The sequence below is a fragment of the Rousettus aegyptiacus genome, unplaced genomic scaffold (assembly GCF_014176215.1).
Source record: "Rousettus aegyptiacus isolate mRouAeg1 unplaced genomic scaffold, mRouAeg1.p scaffold_m13_p_6, whole genome shotgun sequence".
Classification (NCBI taxonomy): Eukaryota; Metazoa; Chordata; class Mammalia; order Chiroptera; family Pteropodidae; genus Rousettus; species Rousettus aegyptiacus.
In genome coordinates this window covers 45960338-45980023 of record NW_023416309.1, presented here as the reverse complement: position 1 = coordinate 45980023, position 19686 = coordinate 45960338, and the positions used below count along the sequence as shown (strand labels likewise).

At 45.0% G+C, this 19686-nt stretch overlaps 1 protein-coding gene and 1 pseudogene across 2 annotated transcripts in view; one reads left to right on the top strand and one right to left on the bottom strand.

The window, feature by feature from the left end:
• Positions 1 to 19686, top strand: part of XPNPEP1 (X-prolyl aminopeptidase 1) — a 43793-nt gene that overhangs the window by 10182 nt on the left and 13925 nt on the right. For both annotated transcript variants that reach the window (XM_016145694.2, XM_016145695.2), the window contains 8 exons: positions 1886 to 2010; positions 8798 to 8861; positions 10070 to 10174; positions 13194 to 13286; positions 13604 to 13747; positions 15378 to 15473; positions 17775 to 17856; positions 19314 to 19524. In XM_016145694.2, coding sequence (XP_016001180.1) covers positions 1886 to 2010; positions 8798 to 8861; positions 10070 to 10174; positions 13194 to 13286; positions 13604 to 13747; positions 15378 to 15473; positions 17775 to 17856; positions 19314 to 19524 — 920 coding nt within the window. The remainder of the gene's footprint in view (positions 1 to 1885; positions 2011 to 8797; positions 8862 to 10069; positions 10175 to 13193; positions 13287 to 13603; positions 13748 to 15377; positions 15474 to 17774; positions 17857 to 19313; positions 19525 to 19686) is intronic.
• LOC118604187 lies at positions 17529 to 17647 on the bottom strand (annotated as a pseudogene).

Below are 19686 nucleotides of genomic sequence, written 5' to 3'. Positions count from 1 at the left end.
ACAACACCAAGTACTGGCGAGGGTGTGGAGTAACGGGAATTTTCATTTTTAATGGTAGAAATGCAAAATGGCATAGCTAGGTTGCAAGACAGTTTGACAATTTCTTACAAAACTAAATAAACTTACCATATGATACGTATGTAGCATATGGTACATGCTCCTTGGTATTTACCCAAAGGAGTTGAAAACTTACGTTCATTAAAAAAACCTGCATATGGATGTTTATGGCAGCTTTGTTCATAATGCAGACAGTAAAAAGATTTGTTGCTAGGGGGGTTTGGGAAGAGGGTTGGGGAAGGAGGGATGAATAGACTGAGCAGAGAGGATTTTTAGGGATTATTTGTGTGATATTATAATGGTGGTTATATGTCATTATACATTTGTCGAAACCTGTAGAATATAAACACCAAGAGAGAGCCATAATATAAATTATGAACGTTGGGGGATAATGATGCGTCAGTGCACATTCATCAGTCGTAGTAAATGTACCACTCCGGTGGGGGTCGCGATAGTGGGGGAGGCTGTGTGTATGTGGGGCAGGGGGCTATGTGGAAGCGCCGTACTTTCCACACAGTTTTCCTAAGAACCTATAACTGCTCTAAAATAATAAAGTCCATTGAAAAAAATGGGTTGGAAAAACTTAATAGTCTACTTTCTAATTCTGTAGTATAGTTTTGTGCTAATATACGGCATGTAGTAAAATATGTATGATTATTATTCTGTAATTGGCTTTTCTAGAAGCTGTTTTGTTATTTTAGCTATGGGACTGTAGCTGTGATATAGTTTATCTTTTTATCTATCCATCTATCTAGTCATAAATTATAGCTATTATATAGTATGATTTATAAGAACTGTTAATGCATATGAATATTTGTTGAGAAAATGATTTTTTTTGAAGAACCAACTAATGTGGTTTTAAAGTCAGCTTGCATCGTCTGTACCTTCATCACATAGAAACAGTCTCTAGAAGGCAATACTTTTTTAATTTCAACTACTTAGAAATTAGTAAAAGTTTAAGAATTTCTAGTAGGATTGCATTTAATGTCCCTATCATTTTCTTTTCAATGATTTTTGTATTTCTATTATTATTTTGTATGTTTTAGAGCTGGAGCACCAGCTCTAGTTTTATGGGGATGATAGTCTCCTCTAGACTCCTGGGACTTCTTGGGGGCTCAGCTTAAACCCGAGACCTACTCCACTCCCACCACGTTTTAGAGAAGAGAACACAGTGCTGAGGCCCCGATCCCCTTCTCCCTGAGGTCGTACACCCATTTGGTAGTATGTATTTATTAGAACACACTATATAAGACTTTTGACTTATAGTGGACTGACCTTTCTACTCCAAATCTGTGGTTGACTACTTAGGAAAAATATAAAACGTACTTCTTTTAAAACAAACTTAAGTAATAAAACACAAGAAGAAAATTAAAATCACTGCAAATTCCCCTGCCCAAAGGTAAACATTAGTAACACTTTGGTGACGGGCCTTCTATTTAATGAATCATGTGTTTCCTACATTATTTTACTATTATAAACAAAGATAAACACCTGTGTCTTTGTGCACTTGTTTAATTATCTCCTTAGCATAAAATCCTATAAGCGAAAGAGGTGACCAATCGATTTGGAAATCAGTGTTAGAAACTCAGATTTTCTTGCCACAGTGGCTTTTCGGAAGTGGTATTTAAGAACTGAACTGCAAACTTTAAGAGTTTCTGGAAGCTTTGGTTTTGGCCTGGTGGTGGGGTGGTCAGTTCAATGGTGCATGTGGGAGTAGGGCAGAACATGGCAGGTGCTTCTCTAGAACTCTCTTGGAGTTGTCATTGAATAGTCATTGAGTCGCAAGGGGCAGGCTTGTTTTTTGGAACACACTCTCCTGTTGTTGCAGGCGGCAGAATGCCTCCAAAGGTAACTTCAGAGCTACTTCGGCAGCTGAGACAAGCCATGAAGAACTTGGAGTATGTGACAGAACCGATCCAGGCCTACATCATCCCATCGGGGGATGCCCATCAGGTACTGAGTGGAGATGGGCCAGTGATGGAACTCATCAGCCTCTCCTCTCATTTCATTTCTTCCCCCCAGACCAAAAATATTAATTGGATTCTAGTTGTCAACCCACAGCTAAGCATATCCTCCAGGGCTTGGCGTAGGGGCCTGTGCCCAGTAGGGTCCCACTGGATGCCTATTGGTTTGGTTCTTGCTTCCCTGTTTGCAATGAATTTGTCAGCTTTCAATAAATTGTGGAAGAATTAGTTGACAAATGAAGGGGCAGAAATCTGGACTTTTCTGTTGCTGACACACTTTATCTGATCTCCTCTCTCTTAACTTGTCCCTAGCAGAATTGTCTCTCCTTCCTGCCTTCTCCCCTCCAGACTGTCCTGTCTTCTGGCATGGCCAGACAAGCAGCCACATGGTTGAAGTTATCTACCCTAGCAGGTTTGGGGGATAATTCTTAATATCACCCTCTCCTCCCCCCAACCACCGCTTTTGATGGAAGCAGCTCAGTAAATACTCAGTAAGTGCCCTTTATCTCTGAGAATATTAGTGACTTAAATGTGAGAGAGTTGGGTTTGGAGAGCTTGAGACCTCATGTTACCAGTCTGAAAGGCAGAAGGATGATAGGATTCTAGGATCTATTCTTTTAGGTCATTGTGTCAACAAGTGTTTGTATGCCTCTACTCCAGAGTGAGGAGTTTATGTTTTTGTTAGACAGTTGGAACCCATTGAGGGTCTTTGAACAGTAGAGTGACATGATCAGTCAGAGGGAGCAGTGTTTAGTATGGATTAGAGAAGGGAGACACTGGGAACTGAGAAACCTACCAGGAGGACATTGTAGGATCCCAGCATTGGGGTACAGATGGCTTGGACCTGAGTGCTGGCTTTAGGAGCAGAAGAGAAGTGAAAGGTTTGGATGATAAGCAGAACACAAATTGAGTGTGGACTTTGCAGGTAGATGGCAGAGGGCATTGGGAAGTTTGGAACCTGAGAGCATTTGTGGTGGTGCCATCTACAGAAAGAAACGACAAGTCCCAAGTTCCTTGTTTTGGTTTCTGTGGAGAGATGGGGCATAGTTGGGGGAGCTGCTAAGTGGGACCGTGGTTCCTTGCCAGCACCGCGAGGACAAAGAGGAAGGGTTGGCTTTGTGTTTGACCTGCCACAGCAGCCTCGTCAGTAATAGAGAGCATGCTGTTCTTTGTGGCTCTTGTTCCTAATTGTTTCATTTCAGGTTACATTCAGGGTCGATGGAATCTCAGGGGTGGGGAATGGAGGGTGTCGGAGAATGAAAGGGAATCTTGAATTCTGTCCTTTGTGTATTCTCTAAAACACAAATACAGACACCAACACCCACACACTGTTCTGTGTTAGAGGGGAAACGCACCCCAGAAGCATAATTACACAAGGCCTTGGCACTGTCTTCAGGGTTCTGCTTCTCGCTATCCTCTGCAACTCTAAGGTTTTTTTTTTTTTTAAATAAACTCTGAACAAGGGTTGTGATGTTAATGAATTTGGGCCCAGGGAGACTTTTAAAGTGAGCAGCTGTCTGTACTCTCTGGTAATCTGGATGTTTTCACGTACTGTGTAAGTCAGATGTTGGGGCTGGTGGGCACCACTGGTCCCAAACCGGGAGAATCATTGGTTGGAGCCGGAGCTGCACCAGCAGTCCCTTGTAGAAATCTGAATTCTTCATCTTCCCCATCTGTAAGGTCCCATATTGCACTCTTGGGATCAGCTTAGTCAAAGGGTCATGTTCTGTCAGAGGTGACTCTGCCAACTGAGCTTTCGGCTGTGTTTATGGTTCCTTCTGGAAGACATGAATCAGATTTTCCTGAACTCTTTGGATGCTACTCCCATTTCTCCTGGAGTTGGCTTCCTGTTTTGTATTTTTTAAACAGACTCTCTCCTGAGTGGGCTTAGTGATTTTTATTTCAGAGTGATTTTTATCCACTCTTTTAATTAGATTAATGCCAGCTGTGGTAAGATGTCTTGAAGTTGCAGTGGCCTGGTACCATGGCTTTATTTCTTGCTCACGTAGCAGTCCAGAGTGGGTTTTCGTGGTTGGTGGGTGACTTTCTTCCACTAGGAAGAATAGCGATTCGGGAATCCAGGTTCTTTCCATCCTGTGACGCCACCGTTCCAGCTGGCAGAGGGGCAAGAGTATGGAGAGGGCACACCCATTGTTACCTGCTCTGACCAAGACATCACTCCACACCCACGTTTCATTGGTGAGAACTAGGCATGTGACCTCACCGAGATGCAAGATGACCAGGAAATGAAGGCCTGGAGGGGAAGCCACTTTACGATGAGTGTACACCAAGGAAGGGGCATGAATCTGTGGACAGCTATTCATTTACTTATATACTTTGACTTGGTTTCATTTAAGGGAGAAGAAAATGCCAAAGACTGGATGTTTCTTTGTTCTTTGGGGACAGATAGCCCTTGTCTCCATCCGCAGTCCAACCTCTGGGACTTCCTGCGGACACATAGCCATTTATTTATTCATTTGGTTTCATTTTTCTTGAGAACTTAGTATGTCTGAGGCACTGTGCCAGACTCAGGCTTATGAGTGAAGGGTCAGGGAAAGGGAAAGATGTCACCGCAGTATGAACCCTAATAATTTTAATAGTTATGCTTATCTCATCAATCAGCCAAACCTTGCTTACCCTATTTCATTTGCATGTGGCCATGTTGACTTCTCTTAAAATGCAGTTCTGGTCATGTCACCATCCCCTTTTGAACTTCTAGTCTCTCTCTAGAACTTGCAAGATAAAGTTCATGCCTCTTAGTGTGATCTTTGAGGTCCTTGACCATTGTCTTCAGTCTGCCTTTCCAGGAATCTCTGCTGCCATTCCCTTGAACTTTCTGCCGCAGCTGTCAGGCTAATTGGCTCTCTCTCTCCACAGACTGCTTTCTTCTGGGCCGTCTGGCATCTTTCCCCCTTCCTGGATGGCTTTCTGCTTCTCCTCACCTATTTGATGGCCCACATCAAACCTCTGAGTTTGGCCTGATGCATTCAATACAGATATGAGAATCCTTGAAACTATAGCAAATAGTTCATTAGGACTATTATTTCATGGATGTCTGTCTGTCTTTGCTGGCCAGATTGTCCACTCTAAGATATTTTTTATATTTTCTGTAGAGTCTAGTGCATAGCCTGGTGTGTAGTTACAAGCTCTGCAGTTTATCAAAAGCTTAGCATGTGCTTATTGCTTTATGTCACACCTCAGCCTTCCAAGGTGGGCATTTTTATCATCCCCGTTTTACAAATGAAGACGTTGAGGCCAGGGTTTACCGAGCTACTAAGTAGGGGGGAGCCAGCCTTGAGCATAGATGCGATTGGGTGTGGGAGACATCTGTTAGGCGGTTGATGAAGGCAGAGGTAAATGTGGGGCATGCCATGTGTTTCTTGTTTCCTTGGAGTTTATAATCCAGTTGTGCAGACCAGATGTACATAATCTCCATACAGAGTAAAAGGTCGTTTGGCAGTGTGGCAAGGGCATGGGCCTTTGAAAGCTCAGACCTGAGCTCTGCCACTTACTGCAGTGGTTCTTTGGAGAAATAAGTAATTTACTTCTCTGAACTTTGTTTTTCATCTGTAAGTAGGGAGGACGATACCTTCCAGAGTTGCTCTTAGGATTAGAATTAGAGGAAATAGATATATTTATTGGCCACTAGTAGTTGTTAGTAAATCTGAGCTGATGTTATTTGTTGTCGTCACTCGAGGGAGGGCATGGATCAGTGCCAGGGTGGATGGTCCTGTAAAATTCAGAGATGTGGGAGATCTTGGAAAGTGGATGAGTCAGAAAGCTTTGTGAAAGACGGTGCATTTGGGCTGGATTTCGAGAGGTGGCTAGGGCTTTTTTTTTTTACCCCCCCCCCCCATAGTTTACAGATGTGCTTAATATTTGGCTGTGTATAATTTACATTGTTTGATTAGATGCCAACATTTTAAAGCTGGGTGATCTCTCATAAACATCGTTTACCTTTCTCCTGAAATATTGAATGTTGGCAATCTGTGGCCTGCATTCCAGCATGAGAGGAATCAGATGAGTAGGAAGGAGCTGCTCTCTCTAGAAAAAACACCCCTTGTCTTGCTTTACTTTTTCAATTTACCTGCCTGTACCCTTAAGGCATTTGAGTTTGAAACTCTGGTTATAATCCTTTCTGTCCTTTTCCCTATTGGATAAGTATTCTTTTCCTTTTGCTGCTGTAACAAATTACCACAAACTTAGTGGTTTATAATAACACAGATTTATTATCTTGTAGTTCTGGAGGTCTGGAGTCTAAAGTGGGTCAACATTTTGAAAAACTCATTCTGAGTGTGTGTGAGGAGTGGATTGTAGGGGCAGTGGTCCAGGAAGAGATGATGGAGGCTTGGACTGAGTACTGATATTAGAGATGGAGTGATGTGGATGGTTTTGGAGAAAAGACCAGCAGCTCTGCTTCTGTGCCTTTTTCCTTGCAGGCTATGGCTTTGGCTTATTTTAAACCTTATGCTGCTGTCTAGGGCGAATGTTCTGGGCTTTGCCAGCTTCAGGGCTTGGGGAAGAGTAGGAGGCCTGGGCCCATTGCTTGTCTGGCATCTGCTTAGCCTGTTGGTGTGGAGGTGACAGCTTTGGTAAGCAATGTCTTTCTGGCACGTTGACCAGCTTAGGTCATGTCTAGACTTTCTTGCCCTAGACCTTATCTTGACCCCAAACCAAACATATCCACCTGCTGCTAATTTCACCTCCTTTTGGAGAAACCTTCCTTCTACCTTTGCTGACAAGCACCTCTAGGCGAACCTTTATGGATGCCCTGTCCTTCCTCTCAGGCTTGCTGAGATAGGGGTGGGGCATTTCTTGAAAACTGTGTCCCCAAGTGGAAGATGCCAGGCGGGCCAAAGTCAGCAGTACCTTCTCTGCTAGCCCTTTGCCATGTCCTCACTCTGTGTCATAGGTGGAGGAATCCCAAGCCAGGGAACCTCCTTGTTTGTGGAGAGTGCCACCACCTCTGTGCCTTCCCCATTGTGCTCTGTGACTTTTTTAGTACAGGAATTATTTTTGTTAACTTAGTTCCCCAGCCTTTTGGATGCCTTTTTACCATTTAGGGAGAAGAAATTAGTAATATCTTTTCTGCTGCATATATGTAGTACTCTCAGGTTTCTGGTGAGTCGTTTTAAACATTAACTGTTCTTCACTACAGTCCCGGGAGAAGGGTGGGACCCTCCTCCACCCATTTTTTGCCTTTTTTTTAGTCTGACACCAGTGATTACTGGGTTAATAAATAAATGAAGGTTCTACAGTTCATAATGCTGGTGCCCATTTCTTTCTATATCCTTAGTGTGGTCTGTTAAACATTCCTTTATGTTTTGGGGGAATAAAACATGAGTCTGCTATTGAACTTAGCCATCTGAAATGACTGTTTTAGAGATGAGGAACTCTAGTAGAAGGAGCAGCAGCTCTGGTCTCAAAAGAGGTGATGAGACTTGTTGCAGACCACATAGCTGGGCTGCTAGAGGGCAGATGTGGCCCAGAGCTTCCCCCTCCTGCCGTCATGATTCCCTCTGCTGGCCCATCTAGCTTCTCTGTGGGTAGTGATCTTGTGGCTGGCTTGAGGATGTGATTGTGGCTGCCTTGGTGAGAAAGACAGCTCTTACCCACATAGTAGAAGTGGAACACAGGTGCCCTTTTTTCCTTTACATCTTGTGGACTGTTTAACATGCCTTGGGGTCCAGCCAGAACCCCCATTCTCTATCCTAAGTATTCTTAACCCCGCTAGGTGCTTACGGCAGGAGAAACCTGCTAACAGTAGAAGGAGCAGCAGCTCTGGTCTCAAGCAGACCAAATCCTGGCCTTGCTATTGACCTACCAGTGGGCAAGTTACTTAGAGTCTGTCTTTGAACCTCTGTTTTCTCATTTGCTATTGGTATTCCTTTTATCTAGCAAAAGGATAAGGTACTGTGTTATACAAGGGCAGCATGGCATAGAGCTTCAGAGATTAGGCTGTAGAGCTGACTGCCCAGGTTCAAATCCTGCCTCTGCTTCTTACTAGCTGTGTAACTTAGGGCAAACTACTTAACTTTCTGTGGCTCACTGGCTATTACCAGAAATTGCATACTGTGGCCTCATACCCTCTGCCCAGGAATGAGAACTTACTTTTTTCAGTCCCTAACCACCTTTCATTCAGAGGCATGGGGATTATCATCTGAGAAGGACCTGGATTTGCCTATGATGTTTTATTTTGCTAAAGTTTTCTGGGTTGGAAGGAAGTGTTTCTCCTCTTTCCCTAGCAAGAAGGAGCAGGGTCTGCGTGGGAGTGATTAGTGATACTACTTTGAAGGGGGACACAAACAGGAAGTTCAGAAACAAGTTAATACTTACTGAGATTTAAGTTAGAGAATTATTGGCACTTAAAACAAGTTCAGCCTTTTCAGAAAAATAACAGATGTCTGAATGTCAGTGGCAAGGAAGGGAGAAAGCTATTGGTTTGTTTTTTTGAGTAAGATCAATGAGGAAAGAGCAGTTTTAATCAGTTTCTCTTGACTTGCTTAGTGCTACAGATGAGGAAATAGAGGTGAAAGGGAACAACTCTTTTCGCCCTTAATTAATTAGGACCTTCTGCCCTGTGCGCTAGTTGTTTTCTTTTCTAAGGTTCAGCTAACCTTTTCAGCTAGACTGCTCGTCCCTTAAAGGCAGGTGCCAAGGATACGCCAGCCTTTGTAGTCCCTGCTGGGCCTAGCACAGGGCTGAGCACGTGGAAAGCAGTTGGCACCAGCACGTGACTGATTGAGGTCCAATTTATTGTCCTTTTTGTTTTCCAGAGTGAGTACATTGCTCCATGTGACTGTCGGCGGGCCTTCGTCTCTGGATTCGATGGCTCTGCAGGTGAGTCGCTAAATTCTCTCTCTGTTCTTGTACTTTTGTTTGCCTCCTAAAAATAATTGGAACGAGTTTCAGCCTGTGACATAGAACCAAAAAGAAAATGCAAACCAGGTATTTTTCACTGAGCTCCTACAGAAAGGTATGAGTTCCCAGCATCCTCCAGCTCCCTCAGGTCACCTTTTAGTGACCTTTTTTTTCTATGCCTTTTACTTGTAAAGTTTTAAAAAAATTTTATTTAAAGAATGTTTTTGAACTTTCTAGTGAATATAACATACAGAAAATGATATCAATTAAACTGAATATGTACTTGTGCAACTAGCACTCCAGATGAGTACTGAAACATAACTCCCAGCACTCCCTCTTTAGCTTACTGGTCCTGCTTAATTTTCCAAGTGTTGGCTTTTGGTTTCCCTGTTTTCACTTACGGCGTAAATAACAACAGTTAATGTTGAGCTGTTTTGGTGCCCTACCCTAATTTTTCCAAGGCTGTCATGCCCTTTAGTGTTAGGGCGGGTTATCCCCTTCAGAATCATGTCCCTTTAGCTAGCTAGCTAGAACTGGAGAGAGCGCCTCTCTCCGTGTGGTTAGCCCACTGCTTCCTTTTATGTAAGTGCTTGTGTTGCTTGGCACTTAGGATTGGGTTTGGCAGACACCTCTTTGGAAAGCCCTGAGTTTTGCCAGGCCTGTGGGAACCAAGGGCAGGTAGAGGTGGGAGGCATAAACTCCCACTGAATCATCACGAACACTCACACGGTCCTCTTGGTCTCTGTTGGGAAACATGAAACACTCCTTTGGGTTTCTGGTGGAGCAGATCGCTGTGATCACACACAGGAACCGTTTCTGCCTCAGCCTTGTTAATTATGAGGCCATTTTGGCCCTGGATCCACAGTCTTCTGTTCATCCTGCCTGGACTCATGCTACTCAGGTTGGGTCCTTTCTGTGCAAGGACCAGCCAGTACCTAGGCACCCAGGGCTGCTCAGGACCGTGTCTTTCAGAGCTTGGCCCACGACTGCTTCTTAGTGGTGCTGTCTTCTTTTGCCTGGAGGTTTCCCTGGAGCCAAAGCCCCATCTGCCCCGCTAGAGTGGTACTGGGTGGCTGGGCCTCTCGGGAGCCGGTGCCTCTCACCATGCTTGCCCATCTGCTGTCATGTTGCACAGCTTCTGGGTGGTTGTCAGAAAACTTTCTCATTTTTTTGCTCCCTCGCTCCAGGCACAGCCATCATCACAGAAGAGCATGCAGCCATGTGGACCGACGGACGCTACTTTCTCCAGGCTGCCAAGCAGATGGACAGCAACTGGACACTTATGAAGATGGGTGCGTAGAGGCGTGGCCATTCCCAGCCTTAGTTGGCCAGCTCTCGGAAGGGACCCTAGGGCTCCTCAGCACTCCTGATATTAACCCTTTTTAGAATTAAAGATGTCTTGGTCTACTCAGGTTGTCATAATAAAATATCATAGACTTAGTGGCTTAAACAACAGAAATTTATTTTCTTAGTTCTGGAGGGTGGAAGTTTGAGATCAGGTGCCAGTATACTCAAGTTCTGGTGAGAACTCTCTTCCTGGCTTGCAAACAGCTGTCTGCTCACTCCTTACATGGCTAGAGCTCTCTCTCCTCCTCTTAGAAAGCTACCAATCCTGTCAGATTAGAACTCCACCCTTATGACTTCATTTAACCTGTTACTTCCTAAAACTTCTGTCTTCAAATACAGTCATACTGGCAGTTAGGGCTTCAACACATCAATTTTGAGGGGACACAGTCCAGTTCATGGCATGAGGAAAACCAAGAAAATAGCATTCTTATATATACATACCATGTGGATTCAATTTTGGAAGATTTTGGTTCAGGATATTCATTTTAATGAGGGAAAACAGAGGGCCAGAGAGGACAGTTGATTTGCTGCAGATCACATCACATGCCATGCATTTGACTCATGCCCTGGGGGCCTTTTGACTGCTCTCTGCTGCGTCATGATTCAGAGTGAGATAGAGGTAAGGGGTCATTGGCAGTAGAGGCTAGGATGCTCTTCCCCTGAGGATCTTGGACTCGCTTCTGGCAGCTCAGCTTTGGAGAAGAGCACAGGCCAGGGGCATAGGTCTAGAACTTCCTTAGGCAAGTTAGTCCACTTTCAGTGCTTTCGTTTCCTGCTCTGTAAAATGGGATAATAAGAGTAAGTACCACATAAATTGGTGAGAATTAAAGAAACAATATATGGACAGTATAGAGCTCAGTGTTTATCAAATAATTGTGTACTCTGATTTTTCATTTAATTTTGTGCTGTGTATATTTCTTCTTGTCATTAAAATAGTCTTTAGAAACATGGTTTTAGTGGTTGTACAAAGGTCTCTTTCTCCTGAATTTTGAACTTGGAGAGTAGAAGATAAGGAAGGGAAAGAGGCTACCCTAGCTGAGTGAGGAAGAGATGAGGCACATAACTGATATTTCTTGTTCATTATAGAAAAAAATGACGAAAGCAGGTTGTCATCAGACTCATAGTGATGGAGCAGAGGCTGTTGACACTTAGTTGAATTGAGTTGAGTTGACACCAAGATCTAAGCAGCCAGCATACTGAAGTGTGCGTGTTTGTGTGCATGCACGTGTGTACATGTATGTCACATACTCTCCATACACACATATGAGTGTTATTTATCTTAGGGAGGAACATTTTTGTCCTGGCAATAGATTTATTGCTGAAGTTATTCTCCCTCTCCTCCTCCTCCTTCCTGCCCCACCCCCCCCATACGCGCACGTGTGTGTGCACATGCACAGGCATTTGGAAACTGCGGGGCTGTTATAAATGGAGAAGCTGCTAGGCCTATAAACTTTTTAATTACATGCTTCTGTTAATGGCTCCTATACCCTTAAAATATATGTGTATTTGTTTATATGTTATATATATATACTAGTGTCCATCTGTGTTTCAGATATGAGCAAAGATTAGTTTATTTTTTAGAAAAATAATACAAATCGAAATTCTAGTATTTTCTCCTTCCACCCCAGTGGGTCACTTAGTGTCCTCCTGAGGTGTGGACATCCCTTTAGGGCTCAGAACTCCAGCTGTTAGGTCTGTTAGCACTTTGGGGGTCAGAGTGTCAGAGGAACTATATTGTCTGCCTTTTCCTTAAAGTGGTTATGTGGCGGCCCGAGGGATGAGTCCTCCTCTCTTCTAAGCCCTCTCTAGTTTCTTCCTTGAGACTTCTCTTCCCTAAACCCACCTTTCCTCAAGCATCTCTCCTATGTTGGGAGATTCTGGTGGGTTTGGTTGGTAAATGATTTATCCCTGGGGCTTTGTCAGATATCTGTGTTAGGAGATGACCCAACTTAATCCTGTGAAAGCGATACTAGGGGCATTAAAGAAACTTCATAAGGGGCTTGTTTAGTAGTTTGAAAAAGGGAAAGATAAAATAGCAAAATAACAACTCAGTGCCAGCTTCTAGGCATTTTTTTAGAACTGAGATTCGTGAGCTCACTTCCTTATAAACCTTTGAACTTCCCTTCAGTGGTTATGTGGTTATCAGTACTCAGTAGAGAAAAGGGTAAAGATAAGTACTGTTTTGGAATGTCTGAACATTCACCCTAAACATATGTATATTTAACCAAGATGTTAATTGCTTAGCAAAGATCTGTTTTAAAAAGTATATATCCCAAACATGGAAGATACAGCTTGGATTAAAGAATAACTGGAATATCAAAAATAACTTTGTTTCCTTTCTTGGAGCTTATTTGGTATCTTAGGACTAGCCTCTTAGAAACAGAAAGGGCTGTTTCCTTTTGGGAGATGGAAAGCCCACGGAGCCATGTTGAAGACAGTGATGGCAGTTCTTGTGTGTCCCTCTTGTAACCTCTAGGGAGATTTTTTTTGCTGCTGAGGCTCGTGCTTAGCCCTTAAGTCAGCCCGAGGTGTGGGGTGGGTGCTTCTGTCTGCAGCACTGCCCTCCAGATGAGGGGAGGGCACTGTGGCATGTGTTGCCATGTTCTCATCAGGTGACCAAGAGTGGTGAAGTGGCTGAAGGCTGATGAGATGATCTTCGCGATTACACCATGTACCATTGTTGCTGTGATTCCTAGGGTGCCATTTTTACCAGAGGTCTAATAAAAATTCTGCTTTTTCCTTTCCTGTCTCACTCTTATCTTACGCTTTCCTTGTATACCATCTTACACTTCTCATAGCCCTCCAGAGGTAAGGGAGCTCGAGATTTTCCAGGTACTGCCAATCTGTCTTAAGACACTTAGTAACAACTTTGCTATCATGACGTTGGTGAATTGCATCCTTATGGGTAGGACAGTGAGCTCGGGCCCACCGGGAACTGCTTCCTACCGGTTCATCCCTCCGTAGGTCTGAAAGACACACCAACCCAGGAAGACTGGCTGGTGAGTGTACTTCCTGAAGGATCCAAGGTTGGTGTGGACCCACTGATCATTCCTACAGGTGAGCAAACTCGGCCTTTCCAGCTTGAGTGAAAAAGTAGATTCTAGGTACCTCTCTATCCTTGTTTGCTTGTGGGCTATGGGACATTTATGGGCTCAGCACGACTGGATGCCACAGTAAAGGGCAAGCAAGGTAAGGAGGTGAATTCCAGCACAGAAGTGGGGAGGCCACTGGTGGCAAAGATGTCTTTTTACAGGTTCTCACCTGCATGTGGGGGCCACAGGAGGGTCCCCTCTTAGAGGATGCCAGGCTCCCACAGCCCTGTTGCCTGTTGTGGGCATTCAGTTCACGGCCGGGCCATGTGTGTTTTTCCTTAGATTACTGGAAGAAGATGGCCAAGGTTCTGAGAAGCGCTGGCCACTACCTCATTCCTGTCAAGGAGAACCTTGTCGACAAGATCTGGACAGACCGTCCTGAGCGGCCCTGCAAGCCCCTCCTTACTCTGGCCCTGGACTACACAGGTCAGAACTGCGGCCGTGCCCAGCAGTACCTCCAGCCCTCATCCCCTCCACCTGTTGCCATCGTCTCTATCTGAGTCCTCTGAATCCGAGTCAGGCTTGAGCTGATGGGAGGATTTTGCCCTATCCTGGCACGGTGGGGGCATTTGGTGAAAGCAGGAGCTTTATTCATTGCCACAGTTGCCACCTACTTGCCACTTACTTTGGCAGAGTTAACTCTTGTGAGCTCTTCCAGGCAGACCTTGGTGCTGCTAAGATGGCTTTTTTACTACTCAGCTGCAAACTGCCCCTCTGACGTGTCCGATATTAGAAACAACGTAGAGAGAGATTTCTAGGTGCCATTTCCTTTTCTTCTTCCAGCATTCGTAGGCTTACCTTGCTAGGCCCCTTGCCCTCTCATACCTTCCACTCTAGAGGCTTCGGGGTGGAGGTGCGAGGAGCAAGTTCTGTGAATGGTTTGTGAGAGATGAAAATGTGGTTTTATGGGACAGTGAGGGGGTGCAGAGGGAAAGGCCGGGGAGGTGGGGCTGCTGTAGAAACCGAAGAGGAGAGGTGGATAGGGGATGTCTGGAATGTAGGCAGATTGCCCAGAGGGGTCCTGGGAAGAAAGCATTACAGCCCAGACTCTCTGCCAAGTTTTAAATAGCATTCCTGAGCCGAGCTTCAAAGCAGCGTTTGGTCGTGGGGGCAGTCCCCAGCTTGTTTTCCTTGTGACACGCTCTGACAGTATGGCAGATTGTGGGGGCTGGGTCCAGTTTGTGGCCCAGGGTCAGCTAAATCTTTTCTATCTGCATGTGTTGATTTTTTTTTTAAAACTGAAGCAGAGACTCTGACTTATTGCTTGTAGAGGGGAGAATAAATGTCGTTGGTAAGATTTATATTCAGCCAACAGTTGAGTGGGACACTGTGCTGGGTGCTGGGTGAATAAGATAGATGCCTGCCCTATTTACAGGCGTCTGTAACCCGAGTTACAAATCCTGTTTCTTGGAGGGTGGTGGTGGTGATGGGATGAGCTGTTAGGGCTACAATTTCATCCCGGGGAGCAGCAGGAGGTCCTGACTGTGTCTGATAGGGCAAGTGTGATTAGGAAGTTGTAGTCATAGTGAGTCAGGCTGTAGGGAATCGCACCGAAAGGCGAGTCTCGCTGCTCCAGGAATGTAAGGTGGTGGGTGACACCCCTGACCTCTAAGACTGGGTAAGTTCTCTGTGTAGGGCAGTGTGTGCGCAGAGCTCCCGTGCTGCTTCTGACGCATCAGTTTTTATACTGTACTGTAACAATTGCTGGTTTTGGTTTGATTGCCTGTCTTCCTTTCTAGATTGTAGGCCCCATGAGAGCAGGGACTGGGTGTTGCTCAGAGATGTAACCACAGTGACCAGCACAGCACCTGGCAGCCTTATGCTTGGGAAGTCTGGATGCTTCATAGACATTTATTGGATGAACAAATGAATCCGTTTTGCTGGTGATATAATCGGGTCTCTTGATAGTCATCTGGCTTCGACAGAGTCACATCTCTTGTATAGGGCTTAATTCCAGGCCTCTTGTCTGCTCAAGCAACACGTGCTGGTTAAGAATGTTTGGGACACCGGTCCCTGGGACCAGAGCCAGAGTTGCAAGTTCATATGTTTTTTGCAGGTATTTCCTGGAAGGACAAGGTTGCAGACCTTCGGTTGAAAATGGCTGAGAGGAACATCATATGGTTTGTGGTCACCGCCCTGGATGAGATTGCATGTGAGTGCTTTGGTTTCACTATTTGGGCACATTACCCAGCCTTTCCTTTGGTTCTTTGGGAATCTGTGTGTTCATGCCATTCAGCTCTCTGAGTAGCCAAGGGAATACGCAAACGACTATGTCACCAAATGGTTATACGATATGACATGGCAGGTAGGATGGAGAAAGAATTATAGGGAGTGAGGGAGGGGATTGTAACCTGGCCCTAGTGTTACAGCCAGAGGCTGGCGGTAAATCTGTGGTGATGTCACCTCTGGCTGGTCTCTCCAGGACTATGACATCTCTGTGGAAGGACATGTCCTCCAAACATTTTGTGTCTGCAAGCATTCGTGTTTCTCTGTAGGTATAGAAGTGGGATCATAGGAGATATTTTTTTCTTTATATACTTTTCTTGTGGTTCCCCAATTTCTTCACAGTGAGAATGTTATAGAAATACTTAAGAAAACTTAGAAATATTTCTAGAACATTCTCACTGTGAAGGTTTCACCAAGCCTTTTGATACAATAGCAGTTTCTCAATTTTCAAACCTTAAACCACCCTCTGTTACAGTCTCGAATTTGAAGGAATCTGCTTGAACCATCCTGTCCTGTCTCCTGTTCTCTGACTAGATTTGACCCAGGGTCACTGAGAAAAGGCACTGCCTAATCTTTTTTTTTTTTCTCACCAGAGAAAGAAACATTACTACATAGTGTCCTATCTTCCAATCCCACCAGTCCCCAGACTTTGTCAAGTGTATCCGTGATTTACATCCCTAATTAACTTAGTAACCTCAACATGAGAAAAAATAACATATAAAGCAAATTTCTCCCCTTGATTACTAAAAAAACACATTGTCATGTGGAAAACCTGGAAAATGCAAAGTAGACAGAAGAAAAAAAATCACCTATCATCTGTTACCCAGATATAATCAGTGTTAATATTCTGTGCATATTGAATTTTGTAGCTTGTTTTTTCAATCTATCAGTATAGTCTAAGCATATAAGCATGATTTTTAGTGATTATTAGATATTCCATCATATGGTTGATTATATTATAATTTACTTAACCATTCCCCTAACGATGACCTTTGGTTATTTCCAGTTTTCCCACAATTCTATTATTATAGTGTCATCAAAATCTTGGTGTATTAGAATTGGTGTCTTAGTTTTTGATAGTTTTCTTCCTAGATCTGGTTGGCTTTTAGGGGTGGTTATTACGGGTTACAGGAAATGCACGTGGTTGGGCTTTGACCTGTCTTGCTTTTTAACTGCCAGGAAGGTTATACAGAGGTTTATGAATACGCCTGTGGTGCCACACCCTTGCCAGCCCCAGGTGCTCTTTTATTTGTTAAGCACTTCTTTTGTCCGGTAGATAACAAACGTTGCCTCCTTGCTTTACTTTGAGAAGCTGCTATTTTAAAATAGAGGCAGTACTTTTTACACCTGGGGCTTTAAGTGCAGGGATCCTCAGGAGAGAAAGCTTTAGGCAGCTGGAAGCCCTGGAGCCAGAGCTGTGCTCTGCTGGTCCCTCTCCTTTCTCAAACATCAGTCACCAAACCCTCTGACACTGGCTATAGGCAGGTCCTGTGCCCAGCCCTGGCAGCACAGCTGACCGTGAGGTGGGCCGGCAGGCTCAGGTTTCATTCAGGGCCTCCCTGACTCCCTGCTTTTGTTCGTCTCCTGGGAAGCTCCGCCTCCATGGGGCTCATGGACCCTTGCCGGAGGGCCTCATTTGTCCTCTCTAGTGGGCGGGTCTCAGTTTTTCTTTCCTAGGTAGTTTGCCTCAGAAAGGAGATAGTGCTTGGCTCCTTCCCAAGTATTTGGGAGTGCCAGAGGTTTTTCTGCTGCAAGGCCAGGCTGGCAGGTCACCACCAGGCGGACCATTTCAACTCTTTGTTTGGAGGGCATTTCTCAGTTTTCTGACCAGTAACTCCTCCATTCCCTTCTCGGGACAGTAAGGTGGCGGCATAAGAAACAGTTCTGGTGCCATCATCTGGTGGACAGGAGCAACTGCACCTCAGAGGTGGAACCCGGAAGTATAGTTCCTTGTCTTTTGATTGCAGATTTTTTTTTAAAATGCCTACAGCACCTGGACTTCCAAGGTGGTCTCCCATCCAAGTACTAACCAGGCCCAACCCTGCTTAGCTTTCGAGATTAGATGAGATAGGGCACATTCAGGGTGGCATGGCTGTAGACTGGTTCCTTGTCTTTTGAGAGAGGCCACTGAATCCTTCCATAGCAAGCTGAAGCTCTTCCCTCCCTGGCAAGCCACCCCTGAAATCTCAAGTCAGGCAGGTGACAGGGACTCTTTTTCTTTTTTTAGGGCTGTTCAATCTCCGAGGATCGGATGTGGAACACAATCCAGTATTTTTCTCCTATGCAGTCATAGGACTAGAGACGATCATGTGAGTGTTTGTCCCACACGTGAAAGTCCTTCCTCTCAGCTACTTGGAGCCCCGTGTCTCCCTTCTTGTCCAGGCCCAGCAGTCATTGTTCGACATTCCATGGATCTGCTGCTTTTCTCCTGCTCTTCCCTTTCTTGCTCCCTCCCCCACCTCTTCTCGTCTTCTCTAACAGTAGATATTTATTTATATCCTGCCTCAACTCAAATGATTTGAAATTTATGAAAGTCTTTATAGTCCTATGAGATAAAAGAATAAGGTGAGGACTTCAGAACAAAACTGAGTGAGGCTTAGTTCACAAAATTCGTGCTGCAAAGTTTTGTTTAGGCCACACGTTTGATCCCAAGTTTTCTAGTAGCCATTGCAAAGGGTGTGTAGGCTCAGTTACAGGTTACATAATCTAACTCCACGATGCAAATAAACCAGTCATTTTGAAGGGTAAAAATGGCACAGGAAAACCCCGAGTCACACCTTATCCAATTGTCAGCTTGTCTTTTAAAGTGTTTCTTGTAGCCTTCCTGCTATTTCCCTTCTATTTAGATGGCTTTTTGCATTCAGACAACACATTTATTGAGTGCCTGTTATGTGCTAGGGTCTCTGCTGGGTGCTAGGGTGAATGAGACAGACAGGGGCCCAGGTCAGAGTTGGGAAATGAGTGTCTGCTTGAGGGATTTAGGCACAAAAGTGGTGACTTGACTTGTCAGTAGGACAGGTATGGGTGTCATAGGGGGGGCCTGACCTAGACTTGGGGGTCAAGGAGACTACTGAGGAAAGCACGTATTGAAGCAGAGATTAAGGATATATACGAGTTGGCTAGGTGAATGGGGGGGCCAAGGGGAATGGTGATCGCAGCAGAGGGAACAGCATTTCAGAGGCCCTGAGCAGGAGAGCACTGTGTGTGTGGAGGACCTAAAGTGGGTCAGTGAGCTTGGAATGTAGAGTGTGATGCCGGAAGGTGAGCAGAGTCCATATAAAAGAATGCTTTGTGAGCCAAATTCAGGAGCTTGGGCTCTTATCCTGAGGATACTGGGGAGCTATTGAATGAGATTTTCACAGGGAACCATATATTGAGGTAAATCATAAGGAATATGTCTGTGAAAAATAGCATGGTTAGGGGAAGCAGGTAGACCAGCTTGGAAGCTGTGGCTGTAATCCAACTGAGAGATGACAGTGGCCAGGCTGCAGCTAATGCTGGACAGATTTGAGGGAGATTTAGGCTATTGGTCCAAAGACCTTAATGAAGGAGGGAAGGAGCAGCATGGGGAATTAGGTGGATGCTGACAATATACATAGGGGCAGGGAACAGAGTTTGTAGAGCAGGATTCAGGAGTGGAATGAGAGGAAGGAAAAGCTGCTTGGTTTTGATTACTAAAGGTTAGAACCTGTTGTGTGTGTTGGGGTCTTTTTTCTTATTCATGAACCTTCCTTTTTCTGTCACCTCACCTCTGGCCCCTCTGCAGGCTCTTCATTGATGGTGACCGCATAGAAGCCCCCAACGTGAAGGAGCACTTGCTTCTTGACTTGGGGCTGGAAGCTGAATACAGAATCCAGGTGCTTCCCTACAAGTCCATTCTGAGCGAGCTCAGGGTTCTATGCACCACCCTCTCCCCGAGGGAGAAGGTGTGGGTCAGCGACAAGGCCAGCTATGCTGTGAGCGAGGCCATCCCCAAGGTTGGTAGCCCCACTGCAGCCCACCTAAACCCTGCCACACTCCCACCGCCAGCCCCTTTCCAGTTCTGGTGTCATGTGGCTTTGTCTTTGAAGCAGAGGTTGTTCAAGCCATTCTCCAGGACTGGCTTTTGGGTTCGAGGTCCTGTCTTCCTGGATGAGCCC